Genomic DNA, 21,817 nt, shown 5'->3' on the forward strand with positions numbered 1-21,817 from the left:
TGACTCTTCTGTTAAAACAAATATTTTAATCTATTCATGGGAGCCATATTTTCTTTCAGTATTTGCCCTTTGTACTTTATTCTCTTTCAGTTTAAGTACTTTGTATAAAGCGGAGAAAAAGAATAAGAAACAGTAACCATAGAAATTCAGAATTGTCATAAAAACAATTAAAGGAAATATAGTTAAACCTAGTTTATTTTGTCATTTACTACCCTCTCTAAAAACTATTATTACATATACTATTTCAGTTATCCATCACTTTACGCATTGCCTTTTCTGTTTAAACTAATATCTCTTTTCCAGAATCTCATCAACTCGACCCAACTATAATTTTCTTGATTTTCCTCTGTCTCATAATCCATTCAGTCTTCTTTCATATATTGTTATCTGGTTTGATTCTTATTCCTTACAAAACCAATTTAGGATCATTATTCTCATTAATCCAGAGCTTGTTCTTGATTCTACTTCTCGCTTTACACATATGTTTCTTAAGTAAGTCACAAATACTGCATTCAATGTATTTCTATCCTTTACCCAAATTCTTATTTCCATATAACAAAGTAGACTGTAGCACACACTTATGCACAACCATTTGTGTTTCTTTGTTTCTTTCATTATTATAACTGACTATACACTACTTACTACAAATCCTTCTACTAGTTTCTCCACTCGTTTCCCCATCTTTGACTAACAATCTATGAGGGTTCATTCACTTAGTTTTCCCTGTTAAACACAACTACCTTGTCCTTGATATATGAGTTACTTGGCATTAAATTCACAGATTTTCTGGATAAACATTTAAACTGAACAGCGGGGACAGAGAATTAATTGATACAGAACATTTCTGTCCCCAGGATCTAAAACTCATAGGGTTATCAGTGCATGTAATATAGATGTTTGTGCAGGTAAGATTATCACTCCTGCTGTCAAGCAAAACCAAGCATTTAATAATGAGTGCCATACCATGTGCATGAATCATACAAGTGGCAAGAAAATAGGGGCAGTCAGGCACAACACAGGTTATGTAGACAGTAAACACAGGGTCAATCAAAATGGACTCAAATGTCTATACACCAATGCACAGAGTATGAGGAATAAACAGGGTGAATTACAAATTCAAGTAAATGAGGGCAGATACGATATTGTTGCCATTACAGAAACTTGGTGGGATGAAACCCACAAATGGAGCATACAGCTAGAAGGATTTAAATTATTTAAAAGAAATAGACCAAATAAAAGAGGAGGTGGAATTGCACTATATATAAGAAATAACTACATCTCTACAGAAATAGAGCACAACAATGATGAGAACTATCTTAAATGCATTTGGGTCAATATTAAAGGTTGGGGGGGGAACGACATTGCCATAGGTCTATACTACAGGCCACCCAACCAAACAGAGGAAGTAGATGAACTTTTTGCTAGTCAGATAACTAAGGTATGTAGGAAGCACAGCACAATAATAATGGGGGATTTTAACTACCCTGACATCAACTGGGAAACAAACTCTGCACCAAGTGGAAGATCAACAGGTTCCTAACAAACCTAGCAGTTTTTGTTTCCCAAAAAGTAGAGAAGGGAACAAGGGGATCAGCCATATTGGACTTAATTCTCACTAACAGAGAGGAAATGATAGAAGGTGTTGAAGCCACAGGAACCCAGGGGGCAAGTGACCATGCAATATTGGAATTCAACATTATGCAAACACAATAGTAGAACAAAGTCAAACTAGTATTTTGGATTTTAAGAGAGCTAATTTCAATAAACTTAGAGAGAGCTTGGGAAGAATTCCATGGATGAGAATCCTCAAGGGAAAACAACTCAAGAAGCTTGAGAAATTTTGAAAAATGAAATTACAAAAGTTCAATCTAGCACAATACCAATGAAGAAGAAAAAGAACAGTTTCCAAAAGAAACCAGCATGGCTGCATAAAGAACTCTCTGATAAATTGAAAGACAAAAAAGTTAAGTATAAAAAGTGGAAAGGGGGGGGACATAACTAAGGCAGAATATCAGCAAATAGCCAAAGCCTGTAAAGATGAAATGAGGAAAGCTAAGGCTCACAATGAAGAAAGGTTTGCCACAAAAGTAAAAAAATAACAAAAAAAAGCTTCTTCCAACATGTTAAAAACGAGAAAAAGGTTAAGGAAACAAGTGGTCCATTGCTGGGAGAAAGTGGCAAGAAGGTGACAAGCAACAGGGAGAAAGAAGAACTATTTAACTCATTTTTTGCATCTGTCTTTACACAAAGGGATAAAACAGTCCAACCTATCAAAAACAGCACCACAAAAATCAGATTAGGAACACAAATTGAAATAGGGAAGAAAATGGTAAGTGAGCACCTGTCTACCCTAGATGAGTTCAAATCACCAGGACCAGACAGATTACACCGCAGGGTTCCGAAGGAACTGGCAGATGAGATCTCAGAACCATTGAACTATATCTTTCAGAGATCCTGGAGCATCGGGGAACTGCCAGAGGACTGGAAAAGAGCTGATATGGTTCTCATCTTCAAAAAAGGAGAGAAAAAAAAGATCCAGGAAACTATAGACCCAGGATGGCGAACCTATGGCACGCGTGCCACAGGTGGCACATGGAGCCATTTGTCAGGGTACACAAGGCACTGCCCTGTCAGCTGGCCAGTGTGCATGCACATGCTTGTCAGCTAAGTTCACCCTTTTTAAAGCCATTTTTGCTCTCCCCAGGCTCCAGAGGCTTTATAGGAGCCTGGGGAGGGCGAAAAGAGCCTCCGCAAGCGCCCCGGAGGCCCTCCGGAGGCTTCATGAGCTTCCCTGAAGCCTCCGGAGTGCAAAAAAAATGGTCCTATGGGCAAATCGGAAGTTTGGGAAGGGACCTCTGGTTTGCTCGGAGGGTCATTTTGAGTGGTCCGAAGGCTTCAGAGAAGTCTCCTGAAGGTTCCTGAAGCCTTCAGAGGGCCTCCGGGGGGTGCAGGAGGCTGTTTTCTCCCTCAAGCTCCTATAAAGCCTCTGGAGCCTGGGGAGGGTGAAAAAAGCATGCAAAAAATGGGGGGGGAACGCCTGTAATGCACGCATGCGCACTGGGGGGGTGTCGTGCATTGCATTATGGGTGTGGCACACCTGTACACGATCCCCCCTGCACTCCCCCCACTTATGGCACGCGATCCAAAAAAGGTTCTCCATCACTGCTATAGACCTATCACCCTGACCTCAATACCAGGAAAGATTCTGGAAAAGATAATCAAGCAACGAATTAGCGAACACCTAGAAGTAAACAAAGTAATAGCCAAAAGTCAACATGGATTTGTCAAAAACAGATCATGCCAGACTAATCTTATTGCATTCTTTGACAAAGTGACAAAATTAGTGGACCAGAGGAATGCCATTGATAGTTTACTTGGATTTCAGTAAGGCATTTGATAAGGTAGACCATAACCTACTACTAGATAAAGTAGAAGAATGTGGATTGGACAGCATCACTACCAGATGGATTCATAACTGGCTGACCAACCGCACTTAACGTGTAGTCCTCAATGGAACTGCATCTACATGGAGGGAAGTATGCAGTGGAGTACCCCAAGTGTTGTGGCCCAACAGCAGCCGGCTGAGCTGTTGGAATCTGACAGCGATGAATACTATGGGACTGCCCTGGAGACTGAGGAAGATTCTGTGGGGTGTTCGGAGTCAAAGCAGGGACTAGAGAGGCCTGTTGGCCACCAGGTGGCGTCTGAGTCAAGGAGCAGTGAGGAAGAGCAGAGGGAGGCTGTCCCTGATGTGCGTATGCATATGGCTGCGAGGAGGAGGGAGCAGCTTTGGAAAAAGAGTCACAGAAGGAAATAGGAACAAGTGGCTACTGATTGGCCCCTCCCAGAGAGCTTATAGATGGGGCGACGGGAGGGGAATTTTTCAGGAAACAACAATTTACTGATCCAGCCGTAGAGAAAGATTGGGAGAATTTCGTGAGTTCAAGCCTTGTTTCATAGAGATAGCTTTCTGGGCTCCCAGCCAAAGGGTTGCTTATCTCCCTCCTTAGTTGTGGCAGACAGCCAAGTCTGTGTCCGTATACCCAAGGCTCTATTTTAGGCCCAGTACTCTTCAACATCTTCATCAATGATTTGGATAAGGGAATAAATGGGGAACTCATCAAATTTGCAGATGACACCAAGCTGGCAGGAATAGCCAACACTCCAGAAGATAGGCTTAAGATACAGAAGGATCTTGACAAACTTGAACACTGGGCACTATCTAATAAAATGAAATTCAATGGTGAAAAGAGTAAGGTTCTACATTTAGGCAAGAAAAACGGATTGCACAGGTACAGTATAGGTGGTAACTGTGAGAGGGATCTTGGAGTCCTAGTGGACAAGCATTTAAATATGAACCAGCAGTGTGCAGCAGCTGCCAAAAAAGCCAACGCAATTCTAGGCTACATAAACAGAGGGATAGAATCAAGATCATGGGAAGTGTTAATACCACTTTATAATGCCTTGGAAAGGCCACACTTGGAATACTGCATTCAGTTTTGGTTGCCACGATGTAGAAAAGATGTGGAGACTCTAGAAAGAGTGCAGAGAAGAGCAACAAAGATGATTAGGGGACTGGAAACTAAAACATATGAAGAACGGTTGCAGGAACTGGGTATGTCTAGTTTCATGAAAAGAAGGACAAGGGGAGACATGATAGCAGTGTTCCAATATCTCAGAGGTTGTCACAAAGAAGAGGGAGTCAAACTATTCTCCAAGGTACCTGAGGGTAGAACAAGAAGCAATGGGTGGAAACTAATCAAGGAGAGAAGCAACTTAGAACTGAGGAGAAATTTCCTGACAGTTAGAACAATTAATCAGTGGAACAGCTTGCCTCCAGAGGTTGTGAATGCCCCAACACTGGAAGTCTTTAAGAAGATGTTGGATAGCCATTTGTCTGGAATGGTATAGGGTTTCCTGCCTAGGCAGGGGGTTAGACTAGAAGACCTCCAAGGTCCCTTCCAACTCTGCTATTGTATTATTGTATTATATATTTATTTTAAGACTCAAACTCCTTGTTGCATCATAAAATCTATTTTATATCTATGGCAAATCATTTGGGTTTTCAACTGTTCAACAGAACATCATCTGCATATAAAAGAATACATAAATTACATTTTCAAGCAACCCTCATATATTCATCCGCAAATATTCACATCTTATATTTCTTTGTTTTAATTCTCATTGTTGATTTATTATCATGTGTGCTTTAACATATTTTAGCATAGCAAGTAAGCCACAAATGTAACTAAAGTCATGTTTATACAAGCACACTCATATTATTCTATGCAAGCTACAAATTCTAATTTAGACCCTACACTTCTAAACTGTTGTTTATTTCACACAAAGTAGGACATGAAGTATGCAAATATACACTGTGACTACATAGAAATAAATAATTTCACAACTGAGAATGATTCATTTGAAAAACTATTGGTAAAGAGTTTTAAATGTAAAGGAAATTCTACATATTTAATACCTTGAATTTTTTCAAATGGCACTATCTAGCCCATCTTGATGCTATGATAATATAGAACATTTCCCTATGAAGATTTATAAATGGTTTTAGGCCATTGGTAATATTCATATCAATCTACCCTAGAAACGTTTCATCTATGCAACTTATATTAAGATCAGAACTTGATGTCTAGAAAATAACAGATCCCTTGAATTCTCACAATTTAAATCCTTTATGTAGCCCGATTAACTAATTATTTATTTATTGTAAAAAATAACTTTTCCTTGAAAGGAGTATGAAGTCATGGAGAGCTGTCCTTTGGCCTTCACCAACCAATTTTTAACAGGGTTATATTGCCTCCTCAAATATTTTCTTGTCTCTTTGAAATTTTAAATTTTAACTTTAACATTTTAATTCTCATATAACGTTTTATATTTTGGTATTCCACTGTACACTACCCAGAGGCTTTTTTTGAGGAAGATATATGGTCCATAAATGCAAAACATAAATAAAAATTGGAGCACTGTCTTACATTGTTGAGAATTTGATAATCAGATCAGATTACTTGTGTTTTATTATTGTGTTCACCTTTTCTGCTATTTTTATAAACTGCCATTGCAGGTTTTTTTAAACAGCAGAATCTAAATATTAAACATTTTTTTAAAATAAAAATTCAACTGTCACATTCTTTTCTTTTAGTTTCCAGCATTTATTCTCACAACTCTGTATATTTTTATTCTATTGAAGCAAATTATCCTACAGTGTAGACTATGATAAAAGATGTAACATTCACTTGAAAATGTCACTGTATCATAGCTTATCATATGTAATTCTTTTTATGATCATGTATAGTTACACCCAGTTGTAATAAACCTAACAATAAACAAGCAAGTTATACTTTGAAGGCTCTTGTTCAGAGATTTTGGGATGAGAGGGTGAACCTAATTTGATTTCACTTAGCGTCAGAAATAAATGCCTTGGCAGTGACTCTGAGTTGGCTATGTGTCTGTGACTAACTCTGTCCACCATAAATAAGAAGCTGGGAATAACTTTAAAACTGTTTCCATTCCTAATTACAAGTCTCCAATTTCAAGTGGCTGCTACTCAACACAAAAAAATGCATGAGAACACACAGCTAAGAGAATGTTAACCCAATAATAAAAATTTATTGTTGTTATAGTTGCTTGCATGAATTCCTAAGCACAATTACTTGGAACTGTTGCTCTTCTAATATATTTTATAAAATTAACACAACGTAGGTTTTAATGCATATCAATAGTATGTTGTTCCACTCAGCTCTGAAAACTTAGTTGAAAAGACATTATGAAAGAAATTTCTGAAATTATTAATTATAGCTTGACATGTAGGGAATTGGTACCTGTTTCTGGAAATGTGCTGGTATTGCATAACTGTTCTTTCCCTTCTCCAGCAGCTGTTGCAGCTTTTATTTTAAACTGGTAAGTTGTATTGGATAGCAAGTTTCTCAAAATACACACTGTTTCATTATGAGATAATGAGATGGTTGAATTCTCACTAAACATTATGATGTAATCTGTAATGATTCCATTTGTTTTCAAAGGAGGTTCCCATTGGAGCAGGATTGACTGCCAACTCATTGCAATACACTGGGTATTCTGGACAATGCCTGGCGCTTCAAAGAAAAGTGCAGATTATATTCAGATAAAACTGAAAGACGGGTGCAACTTCAATATGGAAATGCAAGAAAGCATTTCAGCATTTCATATTATATCATAATATAGGCACTTTAGTGGATCTACCAAAGGAAGCTATTGGCTTTTTCCACAGTGGTAAAAATACAATAGAATGAAATATATTTTGATGTATTTCTACTTCATTAATTATGGTTTTTATAATTTCTCTTTACAGGAGAAACATATATCATGCTTCTTGAGCTAAGTAAAGTAGCATATTGGCAATTGAAAGATGGATGGAATTGGGGGGAGAATATCAGCATTGATGTAATATTAATAATTTAATAACTGTCCAATTGGGTTTATAATACTTAACCAGATCCTGGAATTAGGATAAACTTTTGGTTTTTAAGTTAGATGAGAAATCCATAGATTTATTTGGATTAAAGTTAGAATAGCTAAAATGTTTCTTTTGCAAAACCAGTACATATTAAAATACTTGATCTTAAACAATCTAACCTGATTCCATTGTTGTGAATTGTACATGGTTACTAAATTGATTGCCATTTCCAACTTTCGTAAATGCAGAAACACTGATGGAATACACGGAGAATGGTTCTAGCCCAAATATATTAGCTTCATTGTGTGAACCTGAAATGTTCTTAGATTAAGAAAAATGTTAATTAAGATAATATTTTATTGCTGTAATAAATTCTTCAGTATCATACAATAATCAATGAATGGGAAATCAATCTATTATGAAATATATAATTTTCTGATATTAGACTCCATTTCCAGTGTTATATACAGCTTGTAGAATATGTTCAGATGAATTTAAAGGAGGGAAATTACATGCATGCAGAACTACTGAAGCTTCCAGGTGGCATTGTGTTGGAGATCAGTGGCCATAGAGCAAATTCTGGTTACCTTTGTCTTTCTGGATAAAGGAAAGATCACAAGATCGCCCGCTTACACTCTGGACAGCTGCTCTTTGTGAGTAATTGTCCAGAACAGAGGTTTTGGCAGTTGACTCATGAGTAAAATAGTTTGGGGGTGGGGGTCAAGTGAAAAGCTTCATTTTCTTAAACACTTTTGGATGGAATTCATTTGCAGCTAAATGTTTTCTGCATAGCAGGATTAGACAATTCTAACATCGACCTGATGAATCGATATTCTTTTTAGACCATTATAGAAAAAGGGGGTTTTAAAGATTGAGAATTTTTGGCAAAAAAAAAAAAACTGACGAGAGGATGTAAGATAGTTTAAATGGATATAGGGATAGTTTTAAAAAATATTTTTTGGGTGAAAGTGCTTTTGAATAAATTGGAATTAAAATAGATGATCTAACTGGACTTTTGTGGAAATGTTTTTTGTTTTGTTTTTGTTAAAGAGTAAAGACGATGGATTTTATAAAACCAAAAATAAATGTAATTTTAAGCCAGACTTTGATGCTGATTGTAACTACAGCACAGAGAGCATTTTAGACAAAGGTATTAAGGGCATAGGAAGACAAAATAGGAAAAAATAAATAAATGGTACAGCTTGCCTTTCACGCTTTCCCTTGCAATTGCAACGTTTTCAGTTTTGGATTACAATATAACAATAACAATCAGAAAAAAGGGGCAAAAATAGCAGGGAAGAGAGGATCGCTAGAGCAACATGCACCTCAAGGAATTACATCAGATTTACTTCACGAAAATATTTGAGGAATTGGGCAATAGGTTAGCCAAATCACTTGATTACATTGATTAAATAATTGGTTACTAAAGTGATACTTTTTAAAAAAGTAATGGACCAAAGTCTTGTAAAAAAGAAAGAGGTTTGGATTAAAATGTGAGTGCTGTTCAGAAATAGAATGTTCTTTGAGTTAGAAGGACATAGCCTGGGGTTTGGGTGGCATAGGTACTTGTGGTATAAACATGTATAAACTCATAGATAAGTCAACCCACAAAAATATGTAACCAAAACACCATGAAAAATGTACTGCTCATGGATAAGCTGACCTTTGAAATTTTGTGTTTTAATTTTCAAAATTGGCATCCGTGAATGGCTTGTTTTTTAAGGTATTTTGGTTTAAAAAATTGAGGGCCAGCTTTTCTATGGATAGGTTTGCTCCTATGGGATATATGAATACTCTAAAATATATTACTGTATGTATGCTTGCATAAGCCCATCTATGGATAAGCCAATCACATTTTTGGGGTGCATTTTGACATCTAAAAATCTTAGTTTATTCACAAGTATATATTTTTGTGCATTTTATAGATTCATAAAATCTATGAAGGCAACATTAAAAGTAAAAATATGGTTTTCTACCTGGATGGTTTTCTGTAATGAGCCGAAGGACAGAAAGGGGGAGTAGTGAGCTCCCTCCCATATTTGGGCATACCAGGGGTTGTAACACAAATACATACCTATTTCCCTGGCTGAGCTGATAAGGAGGAGAGCCTGTGGCTTAGTGGCTAACAAATCTGCCTAATATGTAACACAGCCCTGGTTCAAATCCCAGTAAGGGTATGGCTAGCTGATGAGAGCTAAATAGCTTGAAATAGATCTATACTAATCTCCCTTTATTTATTTAACAGCAACACACACACACACACACACACACACACGTTTAATAATATGATATTAATTGTGTTAATTGTACCTGGTAAAATGTAGCTTGACTATTATTTTCAGAAATATTCAAAACATATATTCTAATGACACCATTTGGCCTAGGACTTGGATCCCATTTCAGCCATGCAGAGTTGTATGTGTAATTGATAACTGTCAGATTCTCTGGTGGTGCCAAAGGGACTGTGAAAAAAACATTATTCAGGTTAAGGCAATAGGACAGTACCTTTACACACAACAAAACCCCAGTATATGTTATACATTAACATTTTTGACATATTGCTCTCCTTATAAATATATATGTATTATTTCAAATTATATATGAAGCTGCATTTTTCAGAGATCTAAACATCTATTCTGCTAGTCTGTATAAAGCCAGATGAGCTATATATGCCTTGGTAGATATATAAACCCCTAGATGAGTAGCAGCTAGCAAATACAGAGAAACTGAAGTGAATGACAGCTTACAAATTTATATACATTGTAACTGCATTTTTCAAATGTTCTGTCACTACGGCTGAGTAACTGGGCAGTTATAAGGAAATCATAAGATGGTCAAACATTCCATCCTATGCAATTCATCAAATAAAAATAACAGAGCGAAGGAGAGCAATTGCAAATAACAATTAAAACAGGTTTGATCCCAATTATTTCCACATAACTCTAGTTCAATTAATAAGATACTAAAATATGACCAAGGTATTGTCTTGAAATCTTGTAAACATTGGATTCATTGAGAAATCTGCATCTTGCAAATTACTCACCTGACTCATCTGTAGAGAACATAAGAACAGAATATGGACCAGGCCCTTTTACAGTTTGAGCTGATACAAAAAAGCTGTATAGAGCAAATGGCAAAAGGTCTTCTAAAATAATTGAATTATTAGAGGTAGTGAAAGAAATATTTTTTTCTGGGCCTTGTAGCTTTAAATCATAGCCTCTTATAATGCCATTTGGCCGATATGGAGGATCCCAAGATAACATCACTGAGGTAGATGAAAGGTTTCTGTAAGTTTTCAAAATAGGTGCAGAGTCTGGAACTGCCAATTAATTAGGGAAGAAACATAAAAAGGGAGAAGCAAACATTAATCTGAAATATTCAGGAAGCTCAGTATAGGTGTAACATTTATAGCAAATTACCTATCTATACAGAAATGGGCAGACACACTTTAATATTTTTAAATAATTATTTTACAAATAATGTTTTCCAATAACATCACATTAAACCAAATAAATGCTTTATTTTCTTATATCTATTTCATGTAAGTATGTTACAGTAGTCTATCTATGAGGCAATAAAGATAGTATCTCAATAAAGAGATATTGAGATACTATCGTCAACACCTCTTACCCCAGAAAGGAAATGCTATTGGCATACCAGTTATTGAGCATCCTATCCACTTCTCAAAATCAGCAAACAAATCCTAGGAGATATAATATGTCTTACTTCTATCATTTTTTTCAGGTCTTGCTCTTGTAGAGTTGATAGCTGAATAAATATGTGGTATCTTATTGCCAAAGCTATTTTATTGCATAAGTCCCCCACAGCAGCTTGTAAGGTAGAACTTACTACCTCTACATAATCAAAAGAGAAGGGAACAGGGCACATAAACAAGGATTCCATCCTACCAGCACAGTAAAGGTGGAGAAGTACCTATACTTCATCTCTCTTATTACCAAACATGAGCTCCTGCCAATATTTATTCAAGTTCTTATTTAGTCTTCTTTCACTGCTGCTAAGAGTATCTTTCTTTTTGTTTGTACATACAAAAGAACTAACCAACAGTGAGAGGCAACATGGATAGAATCATGAGCAATGCTCTAATCTAGAGTTCACCTGACCACTTGATGGAATTTCCTATTGCATTGCTGAAAAATCCCCAACTGCCTATCAGAAGTCACTTGTAACTATCAGATGCTTTGGGTTGATCATCTTAATCAGTTCCCCAACTCTGAGGAAATTATCAGCAGTAACTACCCATATTTAGACCATGAAGCAATTCAACAATGGCAAAGAACTGGTTACAATTACTTCCAGGTTCATATCAAATGTCAACTACCTTTGTGTAGACTAGATCTAATGAATGACTGCCTGCTTAGAGGAACAATTAAGATGTCCAACAATGATGTTATGGGTTCTGATCTCTATTTATTGTATAGAGCATATGTATTAGCATGTGAGAAATGGGTTCAATGTCTATATTGGAACATACATAAGTGTGATTTTCATACGGCATATTAACGTATCTACTAGTTGTTGTCCTTATTGGTAATTTGCCAATCTGGGTCAAGCTGAAGAGTCTCTTATGTGAAATTTGGGAAATGAAAAAATATTTGTGAATGAAGCAGAAGAAGGTGGCTATTAAGATATCAGTTTAGAGATCTGGTTTCAGCTCGTTCACTGAAGAATAATTATAGCTTTATTGGGGATGATTCTAACTCAAGAAAAGGCATTGAAAAAACAGATTGATTCAACTTGTTAGATATTAGCATATATCGGGGCAAGTCTCCTCTCTGGTCCGCTGCTACAGCGGGAAACAGGTATCATTCTGATTGGTCGAGGGGCGTGCCCGATCCCTATAAAAGGGGAACCCTCCGACCACAGAGCAAGCTGGATCACTACTACTATTAATAAAGAGCTGATAAGTCACTCCGTGTCCGCAGTCTGTTCTCTCATTGCCCAGATCTAACATTGGCGACGAGGGTGGGATCGAGAGGCAGATAGGACGAAGAACGCTACCTCCAGAATCTCCGGATTTGATCCAGCCCAGGAATTCGGCAGAAATTCCGGCAGCCATCTCAGGTCACCGCAGCGCGGCAGATTCAAACAAAAGAAGATGGCGATGCACACTCCCCCCGCTCCATTCGACCCAGCGAACGACGAATGGGAAGCCTTCATGATTCGTTTCGAGTGTTTTCTCGAAGCGAACGAATACACGGGGATCACCGACGCTCGGAAGAAAAACATCTTCCTCGGCTACTGCGGGAAAGAAGTCTTCAACACGGCCAGAGACCTCACCGCGCCCACTCCAATACAGGCAGTATCATGGACGGCGTTGCAACAGGCTCTACAGACCCGTTACGCGCCAAAACCTTCCCGCCATGTTTGCCGAAAGGAATTCAACACGCGGAACCAGAAGGCGGGAGAATCAATCAATCAATATGTTGCAGCCCTACGTAAAGCAGCAACTCACTGCGAGTTCAGGGATCTGGACGAGCATATCTTAGCGCAGCTCATCTGTGGGTTAAGAGACATTTCACTACAAAAGAAGCTGTTGGCAAACCCGAATTTAACCCTACAGATAGCTCTAAACGAAGCAAGAGCGTCAGAGTCAGCAGAGAAATCATCGGTAACCATACAACGAGGTTTCAGCGTAAACCAGCCAGTACCAAGGCAAACCAGAGTTCACTACGAGGACACAAGCCCCGACTACGAGGATCCCGAGATCGAGGACAGTCACCTGATGCAGAGCAGTCACTTGAGGCCTGGGGGGAGACCCGGATCCCGTTTGCCGCCCTGCGCAAGCTGCGGAGGGAATCACCCCAGGTCTACTTGTAGGTTCAGGAACGTTGTTTGTTCGCACTGCAACAAACTTGGGCACATCGCACGAGTGTGCCGGAGCAAAGTCCCTGCCTCACGGCAGCCACCCATGTACCGCCAACAGAAGCCCAACCCAGGGGCTTGGCGAAATCAAAAAGGGCGCCCAGAGAGAAATCCACAAGTGTTTACCCAGAGAGAAAATTCCCAAAGAGCTGAGCGAGCGTATCCCCAGAGAGACTACACACAAAGAGCTGAAAGAGCGTTCAAGACGCTCAACGAGAGTATTTTCAGGATACAGATGATGAGATAGAGTTGACCCAGAGAGAGGAATTGCGAACGTATCTCACAACAATAAGCCAGGTCCGCACCAAGCGGCCTAAAAAGCTGAAAGTCACAGTCCTCTTGGAGGGCTCACCTTGCGAGCTGGAAGTTGACACAGGATCGTCCCTGACGATCATTTCATGGCCATTCATGAAACAGGCTATCCCTAGCCTCAAAAAGAGCCAACTACGCGTTCCAGACATCCTGCTACGAGACTACCAGGGGAACCGAGTCCCCATCGTAGGCCAAGGCACGTTCCAGATCCGTTTCAAGGACATCGTAGCCCAGCTGCCCGTGACCATCGCCAGCGCACCATTACAAAACCTCCTAGAACTGGATTGGTTCGAATCCTTGGGGCTAGAAGTCACCGGAATCAACGCCGTGGAAAACAGCAACGCTGAGCAGATTTTTAAGGAGTTCGAGGATGTGTTCAGCCCCAGTCTTGGTAAGTATGTGGGTAAACCGATATCATTCAATTTAGACCCCAAAGTGGCACCAATCCGACTTAAACCGAGACGAGTGCCTTTTGCACTCCGCCCAAAAATAGATAAGGAAATAGATAAGTTAGTGGAGCAAGGAATCCTTGAGCCGGTGGATCACGCGCGCTGGGAAACACCCATCGTGACCCCAGTCAAACCAGACGGATCAGTCCGCATCTGAGCGGACTATAAATGCACAATTAATGTCGCGCTACAACAGAGCGCATATCCTGTGCCTGTAGTACAGCACTTATTGCACTCGTTGGGGCCAGGAAAGGTATTTGCTAAATTAGACATGGCACAAGCTTACCAGCAACTGCCAGTTGATAGCGCCACAGCGGAGGCCCAAACTATAGTGACGCATAGAGGAGCATTCAAATGCAACCGGCTACAATTCGGTGTGAGTATTGCCCCAGGATTGTTCCAGAGCGTCATGGAACGACTTTTGCAAGGGATACCGGGAGTCGTCCCCTATTTTGACGACATCTTGGTGTCCGCTGCAAACGAGGAGCAATTAAATAAAAGAGTCAGAACTGTTTTGGCCAGAATCAGAGAAAAGGGTCTCCGCCTCAAAAAGGAAAAATGCCAAATTAACGTGCCTAGCGTAGAATTCCTGGGTTATAGAATCGATGGTCAGGGAATACACCCCACTTCAAAGAAAATTAAGGCGATCCAGGACGCCCCCACACCACGAAATCAGACCGAGTTGCAGGCCTTCCTCGGACTACTTAATTTCTACAGCGTTTTTCTGAGGCAGAAGGCGACCGTTGCTGAGCCACTACACCGTCTACTCCAGAGGAACGCACCATGGAAATGGGGACGATCCGAAGCTGCAGCTTTCGCCGGAGTAAAGCGCCTGCTCACCACTGACTCACTGCTTGTCCAATACAGCCAGACCCTACCGCTGGTATTGACCTGCGACGCATCACCCTTCGGAGTTGGAGCAGTCCTCAGCCACAGGATGCCCGACGGAAAAGAAGCACCCATCGCCTTCTACTCCAGGACTCTTTCATCGGCCGAGAGGAATTACAGCCAAATGGACAGGGAAGCGCTAGCTGCTGTAGCTGGAGTAAAACGTTTCCACGAATACCTCTACGGCCGCGATTTTGAACTGATTACAGATCACAAACCGCTGTTGGGACTTTTGGCGGGAAACCGCCCCACTCCGATTTCCCTTTCTCCACGCATGACCAGGTGGACTGTTTTCCTGGCTGCGTACTCCTACAAGTTAATTCATCGACCGGGCTCCACTCTCGGACACGCAGACGCACTCAGCCGTTGCCCATTACCCGACATTCTGCCAGACCCCACTCCAGAAGTACCGGTATTGCTCATTGACTGTTTGGACTCTGGACCGGTTTCTTCATACGACGTTGCAAGGTTCTCCTCTAAAGACAATTTAATAAAGCAAGTTCAAACTTGGGTTTGGAGGGGGTGGCCGAAGGGAAACGTGGGCCCGGAATTCAAAGTGTTTTGGTCAAAACGGGACGAACTCTCAGTGTTACAAGGTTGCTTATTGTGGGGGGATCGCGTTGTTATTCCGTATGCTTTACGTAGGAATGTATTAGATGCTTTACATGTGGGTCATCCGGGGATTGTTAGGATGAAGGCGTTAGCAAGAAGTTACGTTTGGTGGCCAAACATGGACAAAGAAATAGAGGAGTGGGTGGCCACTTGCGACCCATGCCAGGAATCGAGACCAGCACCCCCGGAAGCGCCCGCCACAGAATGGGAGAAACCTAAAGCACCCTGGTCGCGAATACACATCGACTTCGCAGGGCCATTCCAAGGTCAGACCTTCCTTATAGTTGTGGATGCATACTCGAAATGGCTAGAAGTAGTCCTAATGACTTCAACCACGGCAGAGGCAGTCATTAAGGTTCTACGGCGACTTTTCGCCACTCATGGCCTGCCCGACCTCCTGGTCTCCGATAATGGGCCCCAGTTCACGGCCATGCAATTTGAGACATATCTAGCAGGTCAGGGAATTCGGCACGCCCTCGTCGCGCCATTCCATCCGGCATCAAATGGACAGGCGGAGAGAATGGTGCGATTCGCAAAAGAGGCCCTCGCTAGGATGGGTCCAGGTGATTGGCAAACACGCATTGACCATTACCTCCTAATTCAGCATATCACCCCAAGTGCAACGACGGGTAGGAGCCCCGCTGAACTACTCATGGGCCGCCGTCTACGGTCTCACCTGGACCGTCTTCACCCAAATTACTCTGCCATAGCTCCCCCAGATTCCACAAGCAAAATTCGGTCTTTTAGCATAGGGGATTCAGTATACGCCCACAACTATGCAGGGGGAACATTGTGGATGCCGGCAAAGGTCATTGGCGTCACGGGTCCACGATCGTATCTGCTGGAGCTGGAAGATGGGCGGAACTGGAAAAGGCACATCAATCAACTTCGGGGTCGCCTAGCACACTCAGACCTTCGAAACGAAGACGAGAGTTTCCTGCCAACGGAAAGTCAGCCACGCGAGAGCCCCATCATAGAGAACTACGACACCTGCGAACCCAGGTCGGAACAAGAGATCGAGCACGAAGCAGAGCAAACCCCAGACAACGCAACCGAGCAGACTCCGGAACGCCCTAGCAACGAAGGCACGAAACCTCCCGAACGTGAAACAGGAAAAGCATCCGATCCTGCAACCACTTCTAACCAACCCGAACTGCGACACTCCTCCCGAGTAAGGCAAACCCCAACATACCTAAAAGACTATGTTACTAACCGCAACGTTCCGTCTAGGAGTGGAGGGGTGTTAGATATTAGCATATATCGGGGCAAGTCTCCTCTCTGGTCCGCTGCTACAGCGGGAAACAGGTATCGTTCTGATTGGTCGAGGGGCGTACCCGATCCCTATAAAAGGGGAACCCTCCGACCACAGAGCAAGCTGGATCACTACTACTATTAATAAAGAGCTGATAAGTCACTCCGTGTCCGCAGTCTGTTCTCTCGTTGCCCAGATCTAACACAACTGTCTTATTAAAGATTTAAATTTGTCTAGTAAGGTGATATACATGGGGCTTGTATACGTCTTATATACGTCCTTGTTATATGTATGTCCTGTCCAGATTTGTATTGTATTGTATTGTATTGTACTTTGTATTTTATTTGTTTTATTGTACGCCGCCCTGAGTCCTTCGGGAGAGGGTGCGGCTTAGAAATAAATATTCTATTCTATTCTATTCTATTCTATTCTATATGGACCAAAGAGGTTTCCAAAGAATTTGCTTCAATCAGAATCTGAAGTAACGGGTTCTCAGATGGGCCCATAAGGAGATACTTCCTAATTCCATATGAATACAGGGATTAAGGGTGGAATAAGGAACCTGGTTATAGTCTTTAAAATTTTGGATTGTACAGCTTCTACACAATAAGCATCTTTATATATACATAACTGAACACCATGTAGTACTGAGCCCAGTACTTTAACCTTGAGAAATTTTATGGCTGCTGGTACATAGCTATTACTATATTGACAAGAGTAACTAATAATTGCAAAGAATGCTTTTATAAGAAGATTCTTTTCTTGACTGATCCAGTGAGTAGCTCTTTGAAAGTGGATGCCTAGCTCCTTAAAGTTGTGATATTAATTACATAATTTCAAGAATTTTGGAAGAAATGATTGGAATACTATTTTAAGAAATTAATGGTTAAGAGTCTTAAAAATAGTACATTTTATATATTAAGAAGAGATTACCGTATTTTTCGGAGGCACCTTCTTCCCCTCAAAAAAGAGGCTGAAAATCTAGGTGCATCTTATACACTGAATACAGCATTTTTTGCCTCCTGAAACCCTGCCCCTTTCACCAAAATGGCCATGCATAGCTTGTAAGAGGCTTTCAGAGAGCTCCTGGGGAGGGCAGAAATGAGCAAAAAATGGGTTGTTTTTTGCTCACTTTTGCCTCCCCCCAGCCCCCAGGAGCACTCTATAAGCTTCCTAAAGACTATCCATGCCCTTTTGGGGGACAAAAAATGGGCCTGTTTTCATGAAAAACGGGCCATTTTTTACTTGTTTTTGCCCCCTCCAGGAGCACTCTACAAGCCTCCTAAGGGCTATTCATGCCCTTTTTTGGGGAAAAAACAGGCCTGTTTTCATGAAAAATGGACCGTTTTGGGGAGGTTTGCAGAGTGCAAAAACTTTTTTAAAAAAATGTGCCTCTTCAAAACCTTGGTGCGTTTTATACTCCGGTGCATCTTATACTCCCAAAAATATGGTAATTAAATATCATTTTTCATTTTTATTGGACGTCTCAGAAAAAAAATAAAGGTAGATTATCAGCTTCATGATGCTTGAAGTATAGCTGGCAATGACATTTATGATGGACTTTCATCCAGGCCTCCTGTTTTGATCTAATATCCACGAGCTTCTTATTATAGTTTTGGGAAGAGTAATCTGGGTTAAATATGTAATTGTGTTTTTGAATTACATATCAATTGCTGGAATTATTCAGTAATAATATAGTATTATATTATAATATGCAGTACTATGTTATATTACTATATTATGGTATTATAATACTATATTTTTCTGCAATAATATAGTATTATTCCATTATATAATTGTTTGGCTAGCTCAAGTACAGTTATTATGAAGAAGAGTAAAAAGGATGTTTGTCTACGAGTTCAATCCAATTTTAAAAAAATATATCAATACACATGGAAATACTGTATTAGAAAAAGAAATGAACTAGCTCATGCCATAAGCTACACAAATACAGTCTAAGTTATATAAGTCATATACAAGCTTATGCCTGAATAAACCTGTACTGAGCAACAAAGTAATATAGATAACATACCATCTTCTTCAGTTCTGATGTATACACTTAAAGTATACATTTCTGATGATCCTTTTTCTGTTGCTGGAGTAACGTTTAGAAGGTAGTTTGCATATTTTTCCAACTTATTAAAAATTATATTTGTATCATATAGAAGCAGCGACAAAATCTCATCATTTGTTTGAGTATCCTTCATTGTTAGTGAAATATTATAGAAGATGAGTCCATTGGGCTGCATTGGTGGGATCCAGCTTACGTTGATTACCGTGGAAGAAATGTTCTGATAGGACAGCTGATTAACAGGCCCATCAGGTACTGAAGGAAATAAAAAAAATGTCTGTAAGTACAATGTTTCTATCCCTGATATCAATTATATGCAGTTGATGAGAAGCATTATGCATAAAAATAAGTTCATGTTGTTCATGGGGATTTTACACAATTTATTTGTTTTGATTTTTATTTTTTTTATCCTGCTTTTACTACTTTATATGTCATTCAAGATAGTAAACATGCACATTAGCTCTTTCCCTATTTTCTCCACAATAACAATCCTGTGAGGTAATCTGGGCAGAGAGACAGTGACTGGCCTAAAATCACCCTCCTGGATTTAATACTACGTTTAGAATGTCAAGCCATGGTTTAAAAAAAAACACAATTTATACAAATTATATCTAACCTCTCACAATAAATGCATTGTGGAAAAAAGTGGAAAAAAATTATACTATATGATTCTGATAATTAGATGGCTTAGATCGCAATGAACCTTAAAGTTCACACAAAAAGCCTTACAAATGAGTCTGTAAAGGATTACATATAGGATTTCTAGAAACAATATAAACTTTTTAACATACAATCTTGGTCTGTATATAGCTGCATTATTTCACTGGTTTGGTTTCCATTCCCAAGAGCTGTGTTGGCAGTTAACCAAAGTGTGTAGTGTTTCCATTTGGCTAAATTGTTCAATACTATTGATAAAGTTGAATTATCAGCACTGCTGTCAATGGTGGAAGTGGTAAAATTCTAGACAGAAAATGTTAGGAAAATTTATTGAATTAAAAATAATATTTCTCAATAACTTACTTCCTTTCTCCTATGACTAAATGAACATTATGTATTGCAAACATTTATGATACCTAAACAAAAAGCAAATCATGATAGCACAAAGAGAAAATTAACTTCTAGGTGCAATAGTATTATTATTAGGCAACCAGTCTTATGGTGAAGAAGAAATAATTATATTCACTTTATCTGACTTCAGTTATTTCACTTATTTTTTTGCAAAACTTGAATTGCTTGATTTATTTACATTCTGTTTGAAAGTGGAGAGAGTCTGACTTTGGCCATGCAAGTTGTGTACACTTTTAGCTTCAAATATAACATTAAATTCAAATTATTCCTTATTTACTTTTGTTTTTTGTATATATTATTTTTTTGTTTTTCTTTTTTTTCAGTCAAGTCCAATTCATAGAGATTACCTGGGTAAGTCTCTGCTGTTTTCTTGTCAAGGATTTTCAGCAGTAGTTTGTAACTGGCTCCTTTCTAGGGCTGAGAGAAAGTGACTGGCCCAAATTTACCCTGCTGCCTTTCTGCCTGAGGTGGTGTAACTAGAATTTACGGACTCCTGGCTTCTAGTCTGCTGCCTTAACCACTACATCAAAATGGCTCCTGATTGTTACTTGATTAAAAATATGCTAAAGATTGCTAGCAATTAAATATAATAAAAGTACAAGTAATAACCAAAAGAATAAGGCTAAGGACACCCTTGGCAAATAACAGCATGCAACAAAAACTCTTTTTTTCATGCTTGTGCAAAAGTAAAAAAAAAAACCAGGATGCAATAAGGAATAGCCACAAGATGCTACATTTGTGCAACTTCTAGCCACTTCTTATGAATTATCTTCAGAACTTGCATTACTCTAACTTTCTGTGTTTGGGCACATAAAATCATTTCTTTCACTTACTACTAAGGTAAATATATTAACATTGTCAAACATTTTCAGAGAACATTAAAAAGTGGATATACCTGTATATAAGTGTCAGAATCATTTTTGTAGTAAATTGAATAAAACTGAATGACACCATTAGGTTTTTGAGGAGGATTCCAGAATATTTTTACTGATGATGAAGTGAGATTTTTATACCACAAGTTTTTAGGTGGGTCACCTGGAGCTGAAAAATGTAAACATTTACCAACATTTACAAAAAAAGGCTATTTTGTTGATGCTCTGCAAATGTTTCAGGAAGGGATTTTATGGCTAAAATCCTTTCTTTCTAGTGATCCTTAATGGAACTTAGCCTTAGCCTTTGGAAATACAAAAGGCTGCTATTATAATGATATATGTCCTGTTACTCTTTGCTTTCTATTCTGTTTTATGATATGGAAAGGAACACAATAATGTATCATTAATGAATAGACCAAGCCAGCATTATTGAGATAGGAGCATACAATTCATGTTGAAAATTAATTCTGGTAAAAATTAATGAAAAGAATCCATTCAATAATTTATTGTTCATTTACAAAGATATATATTAATATATAGTAAATAATTACACACTTTTTTGTTTGCATTACACTGGACAAAGCACAAGACCAAATTGACATGAGCTGCTTACAAGGCATTCAGACTGACTTTGAACTGACGTAGCCAAATATCAGAATGAAGTGCATTGTTCCAAAGCTTCAGAGGACAATGAATGAAACTGAAATGTGTCCTATGAGTTCTCCAGAAAAGGAAAATGTGGAAGTAGGAAGGTCATAGCTGTCATTTTGGAGTTTTGGCATTTCATTACACTACTCTTGGGTCAGCAATGCTTAACTTTTCTGTAGTTTCAAAAGCAGCCTGACTACCATCAATAATGTTGTATGTCAGTCCTGTGTATCCACATTCATTTTAAGCTTCTTAAGTAGCAGCTTTTCAAAACAACCCTAAATATGGATGAAATATGAGCAGCAAATGGTG

The 21,817-nt window shown here is 39.2% G+C and overlaps 1 protein-coding gene across 1 annotated transcript in view; it reads right to left on the reverse strand.

Moving 5' to 3' along the window:
* PTPRQ (protein tyrosine phosphatase receptor type Q) overlaps window positions 1-21,817 on the reverse strand; it is a 90,499-nt gene that overhangs the window by 39,141 nt on the left and 29,541 nt on the right. Inside the window, exons 21-27 of the mRNA XM_081956726.1 lie at window positions 20,881-21,026; window positions 19,709-19,877; window positions 18,879-19,172; window positions 10,494-10,769; window positions 9,761-9,912; window positions 7,630-7,771; window positions 6,837-7,109 (exon numbers count right to left, since the gene is read on the reverse strand). Of these exons, the coding sequence (XP_081812852.1) occupies window positions 6,837-7,109; window positions 7,630-7,771; window positions 9,761-9,912; window positions 10,494-10,769; window positions 18,879-19,172; window positions 19,709-19,877; window positions 20,881-21,026 (1,452 nt within the window). The remainder of the gene's footprint in view (window positions 1-6,836; window positions 7,110-7,629; window positions 7,772-9,760; window positions 9,913-10,493; window positions 10,770-18,878; window positions 19,173-19,708; window positions 19,878-20,880; window positions 21,027-21,817) is intronic.

Source organism: Natrix helvetica, assembly GCF_964273705.1.
Source record: "Natrix helvetica genome assembly, chromosome: 6".
In the NCBI taxonomy this organism is placed as follows: Eukaryota; Metazoa; Chordata; class Lepidosauria; order Squamata; family Natricidae; genus Natrix; species Natrix helvetica.